The 17,001-nt window shown below is 42.1% G+C and overlaps 1 protein-coding gene across 1 annotated transcript in view; it reads right to left on the bottom strand.

Moving 5' to 3' along the window:
- The window catches only part of Fam13a (family with sequence similarity 13 member A), a 92,363-nt gene that overhangs the window by 5,458 nt on the left and 69,904 nt on the right, over nucleotides 1–17,001 (bottom strand). The window contains exons 10-17 of the mRNA XM_027429742.2: nucleotides 16,486–16,624; nucleotides 15,836–15,917; nucleotides 14,836–15,056; nucleotides 14,056–14,139; nucleotides 6,995–7,090; nucleotides 5,092–5,175; nucleotides 1,079–1,275; nucleotides 278–379 (exon numbers count right to left, since the gene is read on the bottom strand). Of these exons, the coding sequence (XP_027285543.1) occupies nucleotides 278–379; nucleotides 1,079–1,275; nucleotides 5,092–5,175; nucleotides 6,995–7,090; nucleotides 14,056–14,139; nucleotides 14,836–15,056; nucleotides 15,836–15,917; nucleotides 16,486–16,624 (1,005 nt within the window). The remainder of the gene's footprint in view (nucleotides 1–277; nucleotides 380–1,078; nucleotides 1,276–5,091; nucleotides 5,176–6,994; nucleotides 7,091–14,055; nucleotides 14,140–14,835; nucleotides 15,057–15,835; nucleotides 15,918–16,485; nucleotides 16,625–17,001) is intronic.

Raw genomic sequence — 17,001 nt, 5'->3', positions numbered from 1 at the left:
TTGTTTTAGCTGAGAACCAAATTTGACAGGCTAGTTTTGCGTATCAGCAGACTCTGTGCAGGTCCTGCCCTCTGTTTGAGAAGCACTTCTTCAAGTCTCAATCAAGTCTCCCTGGTTATCTTTGAGGGTCCTTGGCATAAACCTGAGGACTTGGTTACAGGGAGAATGTAGCAAAGTGCCCACTTTGGAAACACTCCACAGATGGGACAGAAACAGAGGGCCTGGAATCTGGACAGGGTGATGGGGAAAGGAAGGATAGAGAGAGACACACACATACCTCCCGTTTTGTCTGAAAAAATTGTCCTCAAAATCATGAAGTTTCTTTCGAATCATTTTCTTTTCTTCTCTCATTTCCTGAAGGTATTCCAAGAGTTCGGGTCTAAGAAGGATAAATTAAAAAAAAAAATTAAAGATGAGTTGTTATACATGTATTGAGCATGTGATTGGATAGGAGCTGTGAAGAAAGAAACAAAGCAATTTAAAAGTCATTGTGGGTGCTTTCTCATTCTGAAAGAAGGTGAGGCTCTAGGGGCCTCACCTAGGGGATCTTGCTACTCATGAAGTATTAGATCTTATGAAACCCTACAGTGCGTGTGTGTGTGTGTGTGTGTGTGTGTGTGTGTGTGTGTGTGTGTGTGTGTGTATTTGGAAAGAACAAAGTGATGCCTGTACCCGGTTAAATGATGAACTGTGGTGGACAGAGACACAGTGTCATTCCCAGATCTTCTGCTTGTTCAAGCAATCTGGGATAACATATATGCAAAAACTTCTCCCTTTCCATCTCTCCCTCCCTCCCTCCTCCTCTTCTCTCTCTCCCTCCCACCCTCCACTCCCTCTTTCTAGGTGAGGTTGTACTCTGCAGCTCTGAGCTGACCAGGAATTCTCTCTGTAGCCCAGGCTTGCCTCAAACTCATTTACCCTTGTGCTTTAGGCACCAGGCCCATCTCTTTATTTTAAATCATTATCTTCTCTATTTACATACACCCCAGGTAAATCATTTGTGACTTTTTGGCCAAACTAACATTTATGCTATTATTTGCACTAAGCCACTTTATTACCACTGCACCAAACAACATACATTGAAGCAGAGTGGAGGTTTGAAAGGCCTGAGTCCTGGCTGCATTTTGATGGCATTTTGTCATCCATTGGTGAAATAAATCCATCAGCATCATCTTCAAGTTGGTCCAGAAAGCATTGTGCGCTGCAGTCTGTTTTCAGAGTGACAGTGAAGTCAGGCTTCGTGGAGCTGTCATCTTCAGACCCCTCCTCTTGTTCCTGGAGAAATGTGGCAATCTCAATAAAACTCAGAGCATGTTTTGGAGGACACATCCATTACTTTTACAAGTTTCACTCAGAAATCACCTAACCAGCCACATTCACATGGTTTCTCCTCTATTTTTAATTAAAACGGTGGCACCAAGACTAACTGTGGAAGGCAAAGCTGGATCAAGCCAGGAGGCACTTCCTACCTCAGCTATGCTTTGTCTTTAGTCTCTGCTTGGCCCAAGGAAACAATGCTTCACTATTCATTTCTATTTTAATTGTTTTGCAACTCCAGGCAACACTTGATTTTTAAATGAACAATTTTAACCTTTCTTTTGGTAAGTGGAAGTAACAGCTCCCCCCATGCCAGTTTTACAAAACTTAACTGAGGCAGCATATGCCCAGAACCTGGTGAGGCACAGCTGGCAGGCAAGACCCGTGAGCCTCCCTCTCCTCCTCCACCTCCCCTGGATGAGGAAGATGAAGGAGAACAGAGCCAAAAGCCCAGGCAGCACTTGGGCCTGTACACTGCTGCTTCAGAGCTTGGCCAGAAACTGTGTAGAACAAATGTCTGGTGAACCGTCTGTCAGTTCAGATTTAACAGAAAGCTGTAAGCGAGCATTTTACAGCTGGAAAGGGATACCAAGGAAAGCAACAAATAAGAATGCAAGATTTCATCTCCCTAAAGTTCTACTATTAATGGGCTGGAGAGATGGCTCTGTGGTCAAGAGCACTGGTTGTTTTTCCAGAAGACCTGGGTTCAATTCCTAGTACCCATATCTCAGTTCACAACTGTCTGTAGTCTGTAACTTCTGTCATAGGATATCCTTTGTCTTCCTCTGGCCTCTAAAAATCACACACACACACACACACACACACACACACACACACAGAGAGAGAGAGAGAGAGAGAGAGAGAGAGAGAGAGAAAGAGAGAGACAGAGAGACAGAGAGACAGAGAGACAGAGAGACAGAGCACAGACATACATATTCAGGTAAACACTCATATACATAAAATAAAAGTAAATAAAATCTCAAAAGTCCTCCTAATTATATTCTAAAGTCTGGAGAAAATTTGAAACACTCTGATATTTTGTCAGAGGAACCTAACAAAACTACTCCCAGTGGCCTTGGAAAACCATGGGGAAAATTACATACCAAAAAATAGATGTTGAAATGAGCTCATAAATGATGCATACTTAGTACAGTCTCCTAATCATGCATATTTGGGGAAAGAACCCAGTGATCTATCCGCTAGCACTGGTTCATTTAAACCAGTTTTCCTTTTTTTTTTTTTTTGATAGTACTGATGTGATATCCGGATTTTGATAAAGAACAAGGTACATAGATCTATCAAAAGGAACAGTGACTGTCAAAGTTTCAGCGAAGACGCTACAAGAGTGACATGAATCTGAAGGGGAAAGTCCATAGCAGGCTCTTCGTCTGAAACCACCGGTCAACAACTATTAGTTACTTAGAGGGTGACATAAAGGGTGCAGTTCCCACATGCATCCATCAGTGACAGAGTGGATAGGGACACCTGGTTTTCTAGAGTACAGAATCTATATTTAGTTTACTTCATATAGCTTTAAGACAGTATAAAAAGCAGCTGGAAAGTTCATGGTTCTAGAAGTAGGTTAGGAAAAGGAAAATCTGGATACGTAGCCAGTAAGAAATCCACAGACAAGCATCATGGGATCACAGGACCCCTCAGCACAATGGGAATCACAGAGAGGTTGGTCACGGACAGTAAGTCTCAATGGTGCGATTATATCCCCTAGGTATTTGCAATACCTAGAGACATTTTTGGCTGTCACAACTAGAGAGGGGATGGTAGCAATTTGTGGGTGGAGACCAGGAGTGGCAGGAAACTTCCCACAGCAGTTATCCTCATCCGGGGCTGAGAATTTGACCAGTGAATGTCTAAAATGAGCTGGTGATAGATTGATAAGTATACAAGAGACACGCTTTGGAGAATCAGCTACTGTCTGGCATCAGCTACTGTCCTGGCTAAAACATAGCTAGGGTAAAACTAGCTCCAGGGAGGCCCAGATAAACTGACCTGTGTGTTACAGCAGAGCCAGTGGCTACAGAAGGGTCTGAAACCTACATTCTACAAGGAGCAGTAAGAAGAGCTTGGAGAAAAGTTTTGTAAGGCAAGGAGCAGGATTGGAGGGAATGGTATGTGACTCCAAATGTGTGAAGAGCTCTAAAGGGAAGAAGCCGTATGTGTCTTCCCTGGCCTTCCACTGGGGTGCGGGTGGAGGGGGCAAAGCTAAATGTGTGTGTGTAGAATGTAATGAGCCATATCAGCTACCAAAACATCACTTTTCACTGTGATTAGTTTACATTTATCAAAACAACACGTTCTAAAATTACATGCTATGTAATTGGATTCCATTTTGCCATTAGAGCTGGTTAGAAAACAGGTGAGGTGTTAGCTGCTCTTGCTACTCATCTCACGGGGACACACAGCCTCATTCTTCCACTGCCCTGAAAGTGTCTATCTTGAGAAGAGAACCCTATTCCATCATGTTTTAGAGGGTTCCTGGAGTGGACAAGAAAATTCTCTGGGCCTATTGTGAGCTGAAGGTCTTCAGAACCTTCATAACTTGAGCTGGTACTATTTCATAAAGATGGTTTCTTCTGAAAAGCAAGTATAACCAGAACTAGAGATAAGTTTTAAACAAACTTCCTAGACTTGGTCTTTTTTTTTTTTAATCTCCAAACACACTAAATTGTAAATTGTATTAGAACTACTATATGTTATCAAGACCACGTTAATAATGATGTCTGATTAGAAAAAATGAACCAAAAGATAGCAGTATTTACAAAAGCAGTGTAACCATTGGAAAATTACTTGTAATTTTGACCATGTGAGTCAGCGGGCAATAAGCCACAGACAAAATATTCTTCTAAAACTTTGCTAAAGAATCAGAATGGGTAGTGTCATTGTCCAAGAGGAGCATCATTAAGGTACCTACCATTTATTTAATGAGGCAATTACTAAGTGTCACATCTTGCATGTATTCAAGAGCATGTTTTTACCTGGTATTAAGTCTATTATAAGCTGCTAAGAAAAGCATACTAATTTTCATATACAAACTATCAAAATTTGCTCAATTACCAAGATTCAGTTCATCTGCAAAACTACCAGATGGACAAAGCTTGTTGCCTTTCATTGATATCAAAGCGTATTGTAAGAAAATAGCTGTAATTTTAAAGATACAATATAGCACACTAGCCCTGATGTTCCAGTACTGCACTCATAATTCCGTTCTATTTAGTAATGTGATTATCTAGCACCGTCTGCCTAATACACTAAAATTGGGTATTGTAGTGTGGGGTTCCTTATCTCAAGCAAGGAAATGAAGTTTTCAATTGATCACCCTCAATAGATTATTCTGAGATAATCATCCCTAACCACAGGAAATAAGTGACCATTATCACCTTAGAATGTCATGAAAATATGACAGGCAGGACTCTTCAAACTCATTTCTGCTTTGGGTTTACTTTTCTTCTTTGGTCCTAAATAAATCCTAAAAAGTAACCATGATTTCAAACACACACACACAAAAAACTCCCAAAAAACAAGGTGAGCAACAAAACAGCCTCTGTGATCAAAGTAAAAGCAAAACAGAACAAATTAACAAAGAAGAGACTGGAAGAAAACTTAGGGAATCAGCAAGGCTATAGTAAAAGTAGGCCATGAATGTTCACAGTTGGCTCAGGTAGCTACTGGTTTGTAGGGAATGCTACTTAGAAGCACTGCCAGAGGACTGTCACTCAGGTGGGGTTAGCAGGGTAGTGTTAGCACCAAGATCTTCACCTTTATCTCCTTGAAGAAGGAAGCAGTTTCGCCCTCAATAATTGGCTGCAGCAAAGGGCTTCTCCTTTTGCTGGAGGGGGATCCCTGTGACAGGCATTAACAAATAGGTTATATTATGAACAGCTTTTCCTTGCCGTATAGCTCTCAGACTATTCCATTATACCAGTATTCTCTACTGTACTTTAATGACATTTTATAACCACTTCCCACCAAAAGCCCCCCAGAGACCTAATACAGTCAAAGTTCTTTTTCAAGCGGCTCCTCCCTTCGGAGCCCACAAATACGAATCAGACAAGAGTAGAGTAAGAATGCACATGCTTTTTAAACCAAACTCTCAGGAATCCCCCCCAAGAAAAGCACTTACCCCCATACCTTCCTCCCTAACACCAGCAACTACACCTAACTGTAATTAGCAAAGGACAGTAGTTCAAGGTCAAACAAGTACATGAAGGTCATTGAACTTCTCTGTTGTACATTCACTCTCTTTAGGAACCCAAGTGTTCGTAACTGTGGAGAGACAATGACTCCTTATATTAAGTCATTTTATTTATTGGTTTATTCTGCAAGATATTTGCAGAAGAGTAACACTCTTTGATCACACCTGCCCAGAGTCTCTGGATTGTCTCCATTTCATTAAAACAAGAGCTATGGAAAGAAATGTGAGCGCAAACTCTAGGCCTAGAAACAACGAAATGAATAATAAGGTTTAATGAAGCACTAGATAATAGTAGCAGCTAAAGAGAGTAAGCCTTTTAAGAGTGCTTTCAAGCCAAGGTTGTGACAACAGACAAGGACACTGAATCAGGCATGGACAGGATGTCCTGTCCAGAGATGGACAGGACAGGCACTAATATCCCAACAATATCTAACCAGGGGAGGGGATTCCCAGGCTGGCTAAGGAGAGGTAGAGGTTGTCAGTGTTAAAATACTTCTCATAGCCAGAGATAAGCTGCTACTCGCCCTTGACAAGATCAAACCCAGGAGCCAGCACCAGTTATATCTCAGGACGCTGGCCATGGTAGGCAGCTTCCCAAGCACTAGCTTCTGCCAGCCCTCTCCATCCACTTCCTCTCCACCTCCATAACCTACAAATCAAGGACCTTCTCATTGGAGCCCTTTAGAGGGTCCTCCTTGAGTCACGTTCTTAGAGAATGGTCTCTCAGTGAATGTGGAGAGACTATGTCAGACAGAAACCAGAGAGGCACTCTTTGGAATGAAATGCCTGGAGAAGGGCCGTCCCTACCTCTTGTACTCTAAAGAATGGGTTTAGGTGTTGGCCCTATGAGTGCCAGAGGAAAGTATATATGATCAAGTCTGTAAGGTAAGACATGGATATAAATGGCTGGTTCAATTACTACAGTTTGACATTTAATGAGAATGCCAGTTAGGATGGATGCTATATGCAAAGGTGGGGTTCCTTCAATAGAAAGGGAGAGTTACACTCACAACAGCAGTATTGTTAGGGCCCTTGTTGGTTAGTTTTCGTCAATTTGCACAATCTAGGGTCACCTGAGAGGAAACTGTCTCAATTGAGAAAAAGCTCCTATTAGATTGGCCAGGAGCATATCTGTGAGGCTTTTCTTGATTAATGTGGGAGAGCCCAGCCCACTGTGGGAAGCACTACCCCTAGGCAGGTGGTCCTAGGTTGTATAAGAAAACAGGTTGACTAGGCCATGGAAAATAAGCCAATATGTATCAATTCCTGCCTCCAGGTTCCTTCCTTGAGTCCCTTCCCTGACTTTCCTTCATGATGGAGTATATAACTATAAGCTAAAATAAACCCTTTCTTCCCAAGTTGCTTTTCTGGTCATGTGTTCATCACAGCAGTAGTTGAAACCTAACAAAGAGAGCCCCCCTTAGCATAGCAAAGGGATACCCACAGAAAGAGAACGAATACACTCACAATGATGGGGACAGTGCTGGCCCTGGACAGGATCTGTTTGACCAGTCGGTACCTATCATACAGAGGCTTCATAATCTGACGCTCAGTCTTTGTCACCTGAAAAGCAAGACCAGGACAAGTGAGAAGCCAGCTCGCAGGTCATGCTGCCCTTTGTCCCAGCATGCTTTGGACTTTTGTGGCCCAAAGATGATACAATTTACAAAACGTATTTAAAGTGATAATAGTATTTAGTCAATAAATAAAAATACCACAGATTTATACTTCAGATCAGCAGAAACCACCCCACTAGCATACTTTCTAGACCTGAATAACATGCTATGTTCTTAGCCCACTATGGTAATTCTAAAACTGCTACTGTAGTTTTAGAGGTGGCTGTAGAGAATGGCTCAGTGGTTAAAAGCACTAATTGCTCTTCCAGAGGACCTAGGTACAATTCCCAGCACACATATAGCAGATCATACTCATCTGTAACCAGTTCCAGGGGGACCCTATGCTCTCTTCTGGTTTCTGTGGGCTCCAGGTATGCATGCACACGGTGCACAAACATACACGAAGGCAAATTACCCATACGCATTAAAAATAAGTAAATAAAATTTAATCCCTCTTGCCCCCCCAAAGAAAACCAAACCAAAACAAAAAAAACTCCTTAAGGAGCCATGATGTACAATGACTCGGCAGGTAAAGTTGCACATTTGCTAAGCCTGATGACCTAAGCTTGGCCTCCAGAACCCACACGATAGAAGGAGATCCGACTGACTCCCTGAGCTGTCTTCTGAGGAGGTGTTGTGCCTCCTCTCAATAGATAATTAAATGTAAAAAATATTCAAGAAACTCAAGGTTCCAAATCTCCAAATGATGCATCATCTGGCAGGTTCGAGGAAGACGGCAAGTGTTTCTTTTATAATGCTTATCACATGGAACTCTAATCAACTTATTTGGGTGCATTTCTTGCACGCGAAACTGCTCCCTCTAAAAAGCATGATTCTGGCAGACAGAGAGTATTCAAGGAACTTTTGTTGCTGGAATCCATTGGATGAGTCATCTTCATTTCCTTCATCTGGCACAGTGCTCAAAATATCTACGCAACAAGAAGAAATCCAGTCCACTTTCCCTGTATAGGATTTGAAACCCTTTCGTCATTTGTGACTTCTCCCCTCCCCACTGTACTACAAACTCCGGAAATAGACTAGGTTATCTCATGCCTAATTCTCTGTGATTCCCTCTGCAAGGAAGGAGCTTTCTTCTTTGTTTGGAAGTTGCAGATCAGAAACCAACTTGGCACAGCCCTCTTTCCTTGGGCCCCATCCTGAAACAATGAGCCTGTTCTCCACATCACCATGGGTGATGGCTACTTTTATGTCAGCTTAACACAAACCATAGTCATTTGGGAAGAGAGGACCTCAGTTGAGAAAATGCCCTCACCAGATTGGCCTGTGGTGCATTTTCTTGACTGATGATTGATGTGGGAGGGCCAACTCATTGTGGGCTACACCACCCCCTAGGCAGGTGGTCCCTGGTGCTATAAGAAAGCAGGCTGAGGAAGTTCAGGATGAGCAACCCAGTAAGCAGCATTCCTCCAAGGCATCTGCATCAGCTCCTGTCTCCAGGTTCTGCTCTACTTGAGTTCTTGCCCTGACTGTCCTTCATGATAGACTATAAATTATAAGATGAAATAAACCCTTTCCTCCCTAAGTTGCTTTTGGTTCTGGTGTTAATCACAGCAATAGAAAGCCTAAGACAGCAAATCCTGTACTTAATGCCTTGTAATTTCAAACCCTTTTACAATTTTGTTTTGTTTTGTTCTTTTTCAAGACAGGATTTCTCTGTGTAACAGCCTTGGCTGTCCTGGAGTTCACTTTGTAGACCAGACTGGCCTCGAACTCACAGAGATCCACCTGCCTCTGCCTCCTGAGTGATAGAGTTAAAGGTGTGTGCCACCACACTGGCTAGGGTTGTTTTTCTTTTTCGTAAGAAATACATCTTAGTGAGAACTCTGTTTCTGCACACTGCAAAGCCATTCAGCTCTACTACTTAAATGGAAACTAAGTCTTTAAAGGTGGAGAAAGGGTTTTCAAGAGATAGCATACGTATGTTTGGCCTACAGTCATCTTCAAGTAATTTTGAGTCATCAACTATTTTCTGAACTGACCTCTTCAGTTTCCCATCAGAGAGTGATGCACAGAGAATTCTGATGGCCATTGTGTTTGGTATATGCTGAGGAGTGTGATGAACAGACCATAACTTCACTCATGTGCCATGGCTCAGTCACAGCTCAAGGGTTATCCCATGTAATAGGTGTGTGGTGGTAACAGTAAGATCTGCTATTTCATATGAAATGACTCCCAAGCTGCCTTGCTGTCCTGATGGTCATATTTAATGAAGTGACTGATTTTAAAATTCCATTTCATATGGCACAGCCTGGCAGCATTCAACAACCCTTAAAACTGATAAAGAAGTGAAATGAAAGATTATTATCATTATATTGTTATTATTATTGCTAACAGCAGGAAATTTACAATGTTTTGCAATGCCCTGTTAGCTGGTGAAATTTACCCAAAGTGATTTACTGTTGATCATCTTGAGAAAGACAGATACAAAAGCCACATAGGACAACATATTTACGTAATCCAGAAGTGTCTTTAAAGTTGAATCTTCCAAAGACTGGGAGACATGATAAAGCTGCATCTCTTATGCCATTTCCTACCTGAGAAACTCTTTTTTTTTGGTTTTTTCGAGACAAGGTTTCTCTGTGTAGCTTTGGAGCCTATCATGGCACTCTCTCTGGAGACCAGGGTGGCCTCAAACTCACAGAGATCTGCCTGCCTCTGCCTTCCAAGTGCTGGGATTAAAAGCGTGCGCCACCTCTTTTTTTTTTTTTTTTTTTTTTGAGAAACTCTTGTTTTCTCATGCACAGAATACCAATAGAATGTAGAAGCCCAGCAACCAAATCGAAAAATATACTTTACCTCATTGACCATTGAGATACCAAATGAAACACATGCATACCTGTGTGTTGGGCATACCTAAATAGGCTTGAAATAGTCATTCACTACCATTGCAGGTAGATATAGAATGTTTCCATTGGATGAAGTACTAAAATAGCTACTCAGGAAATGAAAACATAAGCCCCCACAATCAACAGGCTATATTGTAAGCCAGGAGATACATGCATGAACAATTATGATAGAATGTAAAAGTGAACCAGGCATGTTGGCCCACACCCTTTTCCCAGCACTCAGGCAGGGGAATCTCTGTGAGTTCAAGACCAGCCTAGTCCACACAGCAAGTTCCAGGGCTACATAGCGAGGCCCTGTCTTCAAACAAAACAAACAACAAACAGTAAGATCAGGGACACAGCTGCATTCCCATTCTGTCTTCAATGTGACACGGAAACGGTTCCATTGTTGATTCACTACCCTGCTTTTGATCATGCTGGAAGAGTCAGGTACTGTTTTAAAACCCAGAGGAGACACTAATCCAATAAACGTTTACTTTTAACTAGAAGCACATTCTGGGTAGAAATCATAAATTTTGCACAGCCCAATGTGCCTGCTTTTATGGTATGAGAGTTTTCTCTTATCCTTAAATAAAACTTTTCTGCAACATTTGGCTAATGTTCTCTGGGTGTAAAGGTGAGTGGTAAAACAAGTGAGACATTTACTATGATGATAAAGACAAAATTAGAGCCAGAGAATCTTAGAGCTAGGCAAGCTCTAAGAGTTTGTTCTTTAGAGCTCTAAAGAGCTTGTTCTTTAGAGGCTAAAACTGAGCATGGCAGAGGGTAATGATTCCCCAAGGCTCCAGAGCTTAGATGAAAACTGGATGACTGATTCCCAGCTAGGTTTCTCTCTATTCACAAATGAAGCAAGATCTAACAGTGGGATTGTGGACTCTTTTAACTGCTACACGATGGACCCCATTAATTTAGAAAATAGCAACTCTTTTATCAGTTAAGAATAGTAGGATGTCTGTGTAAAGATCAGAAAATCCAAAACAATGGCTAACCAGAGGCTAGTTATAAACTCATAATTTAAAATTTAACTTGGGAGAGGCACTATTAGGAGGTGTACCCTTGCTGGAGGAAGTGTGTCACTGTGGGAGTGGGCTTTGAGGTCTCTTTTCTCAAGCTTCACTCAGTGTGACAGTCAGTTGACTTCCTGTTGCCTCTGAGTCAAGATGTAGTTAGTACTCTCAGCTCCAGCACCATGTCTGCCTGCATGCTGCCATGTTTCCTGCTGTGATGATAATGGACTGAACCTCTGAAACTGTAAGCAAGCTACCTTGATTAAATGTTTTCTTTATAAGAGTTGCTGGGTCATGGTGTCTCTTTACAGCAATAAAAGCCCTAACTAAGACATTGGCTATACTCAATGCTGTGTTAGTCAACATATTTTAAAACACAGAGTTAAAATATACCAATGAGGGAAAGAATTAAGAAGAAGACTGAAGCACTGGTCAAGCAACCTCTTCTCTACCCCCTGCACATTTATTATGAATGGTGATATGCAGACAGAGGGCTTCAATTACTTGTTATATTTTTCTGTGACATCACTTTTGAAGACATTGAACACCCTTGTTATAAAGGACACACTTTAATAATAGCTCACAGGAAATGATAGGCCCACTTGCTTTTGTATGGTCCATCTACAGCATGCTTAGTTAAAGCAAACAGCTTTGCTGAGAGCTGTGGAGCACATGACTGTTTGGCTATTATCTTGATGGTCAATGGCCTGTTAAATTGGAATCTGCAGACTTAGAAAAAGCCACAAGTTCTGAATGTCTACTTTATGAAAAAAAGGGACTTGGAATGACAACTTAGCATTGGAAATAATGTTTGTGCTTTATTTTAAGAAATAAAAGTTTACTTTGATTTTCAGATTGGCCATCTAACAAGGGAAGTTTGCTTTTTTTCCTGAGGAGAAATGTGTCTCAGAGAGAGGAAGAGAGACCTGGATCAGAGATAAATGACATTAATAATTGTTCTACAATTTGTTCTCTACCTTGTGAGATGCTTGAATCTTGATCTATCTGAAAGGGAATAAGGCCAGAGAAAGAACTAATACTTTGTATTCTTAACAACAGGCAGACAAGAAGAGTAGACTCTTCTCCTCATCCCATGCCAAGTGCGCTGGAGGGTGTAGAACATTTGATTGCAGTGGCAGTGAGAACCATCATTTACTATGCAATCCTAAAGCTGCTATTTCCCATCCTCTGTTTTGAGCTTACAGGTCAATATATGTATAAATGTCTCTGTGTCACTATAATCTCTTTTTCCTTCCACAACAACACATAACAGAGATCTATCATCAACTAAGTACCAAGAGTTCAAGAGGTTACTTAGGCAGCCCCGGGTCTCTGCCAAGCTCAGTTCCTACAGTTCTGATGCTCACCGTGTTTGCACTGTGGACTGTTTGCAGATGGAATGAAAAATCTTGAATTTAAAACCAGCAATAGCAACAGCAAGAGCAACAAAAACCCTCTACCACACAAACCAGTGAGCCAACGGTGAGGTTTGATCCACTTAGAGTGCAGCTGTGTGCTTGTTCACTCAGGTGGGAGGCAGGGCCTAGGAAGCCCTTGAAGAACTGTCAATATTCCAGCTAGAATCTTTGCAGGGAAAGAACTATGCAAAGGAAAAACAGTGTCACAGAAGCCCCCTGGTGGCCACAAGCTCCATTCTTGGAGTTCTGAGCTTGAGAGGCAAAGGGGCTCTTCTCTGCTCACAACAGTTCACTTCTGCCTCTCATGGGCCCGGATACTCCAGTACAGAAGGACAAAATTTCACAATCTTTGAACTCTGGAGCACTTACTACTTGGTTCAGTGCCTTAAAAAAATCTGAAACCAAACTTGGCTGAAACATGAACATTATCCCAGAGTGCTAGTATTTTTCCACCGCAGGAACAGTCCAGAAAAATGAATTAAAAAACAAAACAAAACAAAACAACAACAAAACCTGATCTATATTGAGAACTAAAAATGCAATGGAGCATGCCTGGATACCTTTTGTGGATATCACTGTGTGACAAGTTTTGTGCCAGTCACTAAGGATTAGGTGAACTATTGGGTAAATAACATCCAGAATCCTCACCCCACAAAACCCATGAGTGGAGGGATATTTCTGTGGCAGAGGGTTTGCCTGGTCCCTGAAGAAGCTGGCTGAATACTGTGCCATGCTTAAAAGGGCATTTATTATGTCATTCTGGAAGCTTCTTTATTGAAGAGAGAGCACCATTTAGAAGAAATGATTAAATTAATTCCATTATTTCATTAGATTAGTAGTTAGGAAAAAGTGGAGGAAGAGCCCTGTGTTTGTGGGCTTCATAAAAATCCATGCATCTAAACTTCCTCATACCTGCCTGTAGGAATTGCTGTTGTTATAGCATTTTTTTTCTTGTCAACTGTCTGAAAAGAAGATTATGAATAGTAGCGGGCACCAAGCATGTCTAAGTCCCCCAAGGAAGAGAGCGGAAGCTTGCCTCACTATGGCTTCCCTATAGCTAGCAAGAAACATCCCACATACTCTTGCTAAATAATGAACCACCTCAGATGCTTTCTAATATGATAACGAGGCAATGTTACAGTTTGGACTTCACACTTTGAGTTCTACACATGGACAGATATCCTTTACACATGCTGGCTGTGTCCTGCAGTGCAGAGTATCTATTTAATGAGACATCATTCAAAATGAGTCCCTTTATAGTATGGCTGTAGAAGCTTAGAGTCATCTGCAGCTTACTGGGTCTGACTTGGGCAGGAGGTCTCCGTACTTTACAATTTCATGCATGCTATGCTTTCCCCTATATCCTTTACCTCGCTTCCCTTTCAGTGGAATACTAACAACTTGAGTTTAGTTGCAGACCTACTTTTGTTGGAATTCAATTAAATTCAAGATCTAATACCTAACTGAAAGAACTCTATTGGCTAAGCCTTCAAAACACTTAGAAAAAGAAAAAAGAAAAGGCATGCATTAGAGACCCTATTTTCTGGATGGCACTAAATTATAGAAACTTTCCAAAACCAGACATTTGACCCTCATGAGAAGGGTTGGTCCATCACATACCGGCCTCCCGTGGATGCTTTCGTAGTAGAGAAGGGCTTTCTGCAGAGCTACTTTCTCATTAGCAATCTGGTCCTTTGTCATATCCTGTGTAAGCATAGAAGTAAGAAATGAACCATGGGAAAAACATTTGTTCATATTCTACCTTTTTTTTTTTTTGTCAAGCTCATCTAAAGGAAGGGTTAAAATGCCCTGTCCAAAGCTCACATAGGAGTAAGAGCCTCTTGACCTCCCACCACCAACACAGAGGGCATAGCATCGTTGTCATCAGCTGCCTGGAATACCCACATGGCAGGAAAGGCCCCCTGAAGACATGAACTGAGCTTAATGGATCCAGCAATAACTGCAGTTATAGGCTACATATCTCTAAAGATTTTCAAATACTCTTTCTACTAGTGAGTCAAGCCATCTAAGAACCTCAGTAAGTTTATTCTGCAATAGCGTCAATAGAGCCATCTGCTTTCGATTGTTAGTCAGAAACCAAGGTACCCACAGGTGAAACATCACAGCTTTTGTATGATTCTGTACTTGTATGGGAAGTTTTAAAATGTATCATTGTCCTTGTAGGGATTCCTGCGACACGCCCTATCCCTTCTACCCCACCCCCTTTCACTGGGCTTAGTGTTGTAATGCCAGGGGAGAGCAGAGGAGAGAATATCTGGTGGGAAAACGAACTGAGGAGGTAAGTGTGGCAAAGGTATCAACACCAATCTGCATGACCTGTGCTCTTACTGTGTTGGCTGAACTGGCTTAGGATGGGCTGCTCCCCTAACAGCATCACACCTTAATGTCCTCAGGACGGCTGGACTCCACTCTCTTCTCCTGGAGCTTCCTCTGAATACATTCCAGTGTAGCTTCCACACTGGGCCTGATGGCTTTATCCACCAGTTCTTGCTTCTTCTCATCTTCTTTTTCTAGCTGGGAACCAAAGCTCTTGGGGAGTGTGTTGCTTCGTTGCCGAGTCTTAGGAGCGAGGTCCTCTTCAGAGATCTTTAGTTTTGACTCTAGGCAGTTCGATTTGGAAACAGAGATACATGAGTCTGAGGTTTGCTGAACCCAGATTGCTTTAACTGTCATGTCAATAACTGCTTAGCCATAACTTTTTTTCCCAGAGAGTATTGAATTATAGAGGAAGAGAAAATCCTTGGGTCATTACATAAACCAAACTAAAAGACTCTTCCTGGATCTTCAAAAATGTTTTCCAAACTCTAATTCCTGGGAAAGTGTTGGCTTTTAGTATCTGATTGTTGGCTACCTAGGCTTGGGCTCTGATGTCAGAAATGGACAGTTTCAATGCCTCCCCTTAGTGCATATAGATGCGCTGATTGAAAATCAGAACCTGACCCCTGTTTTTCATCTGGTCTACACGCCCCATTTTAGTTGTTCCATTTAATTGTTTCTGTAACTTGACCCTAAATACGGCAAGCTGTTTGAGGGAAAGGGCCCTTGCCCTTTGCAAATTCATCTCTAATGAGATGCTGTCTAACACTCCAGCAAGTGCATCTTGAGATCAATCAGGTGTTTTCCAAGTACTGGTGTGAAACCATCCTGGTAGCAGAGTGTGTGGAAATGACGACATGCGGAGGAATGCATACCTTACCTGGTCTGGTTTGATCTGAGACTCTAAACAGTCTTGGGATGGTGTCCCATAAGGAACTGGGAGAACCGGGGCGTGTCTTCAGGCCTGCGATACCCCAATGGTGACACTCAGCAGGACCCGAGGGATTTGGCTCGTGGTTTATTGCACACCAGGCTATGCCAGTATGTCCAAAACTTCACTAACCTTTAAGCTGTTTCCGGAATTTGGCCAAGTCATTTGTCCACTTCAGAACCTCTGGGTTGGCAGCTTTATCACTGTGGGAGGGCTGAGAAAAGAAAGTCTAGAGTAAATACTTTACTGCTTATTTCTGATGCTCCTATAGGTTTCCTTAAGGGCAAAATACTGGATCTTTATGATCATGGATGGATTCCTGTGAGGTCCATATCCCCTTTTCTATTATTTGTATGTCTCAGCTTATGAGGCTCATGGAGCAGAAAGTGAAGGAGTTTGTGGGCTTATACTGCAACCACCATGAAAAATGCCCTCTTGCCACTGGCTTGGGAAACTAAGACAGGCCGATAGGGGAAGGAGCCCACAAGGAGGAAACTGTAGAAGATAATCTTGAATCAAATTTTAGCTCAACAAATAAAAATTCCCTTTTTTTATCAGCTTCTGCTATCTTCTAAATCAGTGGTTTTCAGCCTTCCTAATGCTGTGATATTTTAATACAGTTCCTCACATAGTGGTGACCCCAACCATTAAAATTATTTCATTGTTACTTCATAACTGGGATTTTCTACTGTTATAAATTAAGATGTAAATATCTGCTATGTGTGCCCCAAGGGGGTCGTGACCCACAGGTTGAGAGCCACTCCTCTCCCTGGAGAACTCACTTTGTATTTCCTCTCCTCTTCAAACCTGTCCTCAAACTTTCGGATCTTCTTTTTAAGGGTCTGGATCCTTCGGGTGAGCTGCACAGGTGTCAGGTCCTCTTGCTCGTCATCGTAGGACCCAAGGGAAGAGCTTCTCCGCCTGCAAAGAGCATGGCCCAGGTTAGCAGCCCCGTGGACAACCAGTAGTTATGGGGAGGGGCTTTGCGGTATGAGAGTACATGGCACAGAGGAGTGAAAACATCCTCTCCCCTTTGACAAAACCAGTGGATGGGTGCCTTTGCTGACTTTCCTCATAGGCAACCATTAAATAGGCCTGTGTTTCTCTCACTTCCACTTACATTATTAGAGCAGTCTGAAACTGACTCTAAGCCTAAATGTTAAATTTGACAGAACTTTAGAAAGGAGGCACTAATTGGAATTAAAAATGTGATGTTAGGACTGGACAGATGGCTCAGAGGTTAAGACCATTGGCTGCTCTTCCAGAGGTACTGAGTTCAATTCCCAGGAACCACATGG

Source organism: Cricetulus griseus, chromosome 8 (genome assembly GCF_003668045.3).
Source record: "Cricetulus griseus strain 17A/GY chromosome 8, alternate assembly CriGri-PICRH-1.0, whole genome shotgun sequence".
NCBI lineage: Eukaryota > Metazoa > Chordata > Mammalia > Rodentia > Cricetidae > Cricetulus > Cricetulus griseus.
The sequence above is the reverse complement of the archived record's forward strand: the minus strand, read 5'-3'. Positions and strand labels throughout refer to the sequence as shown.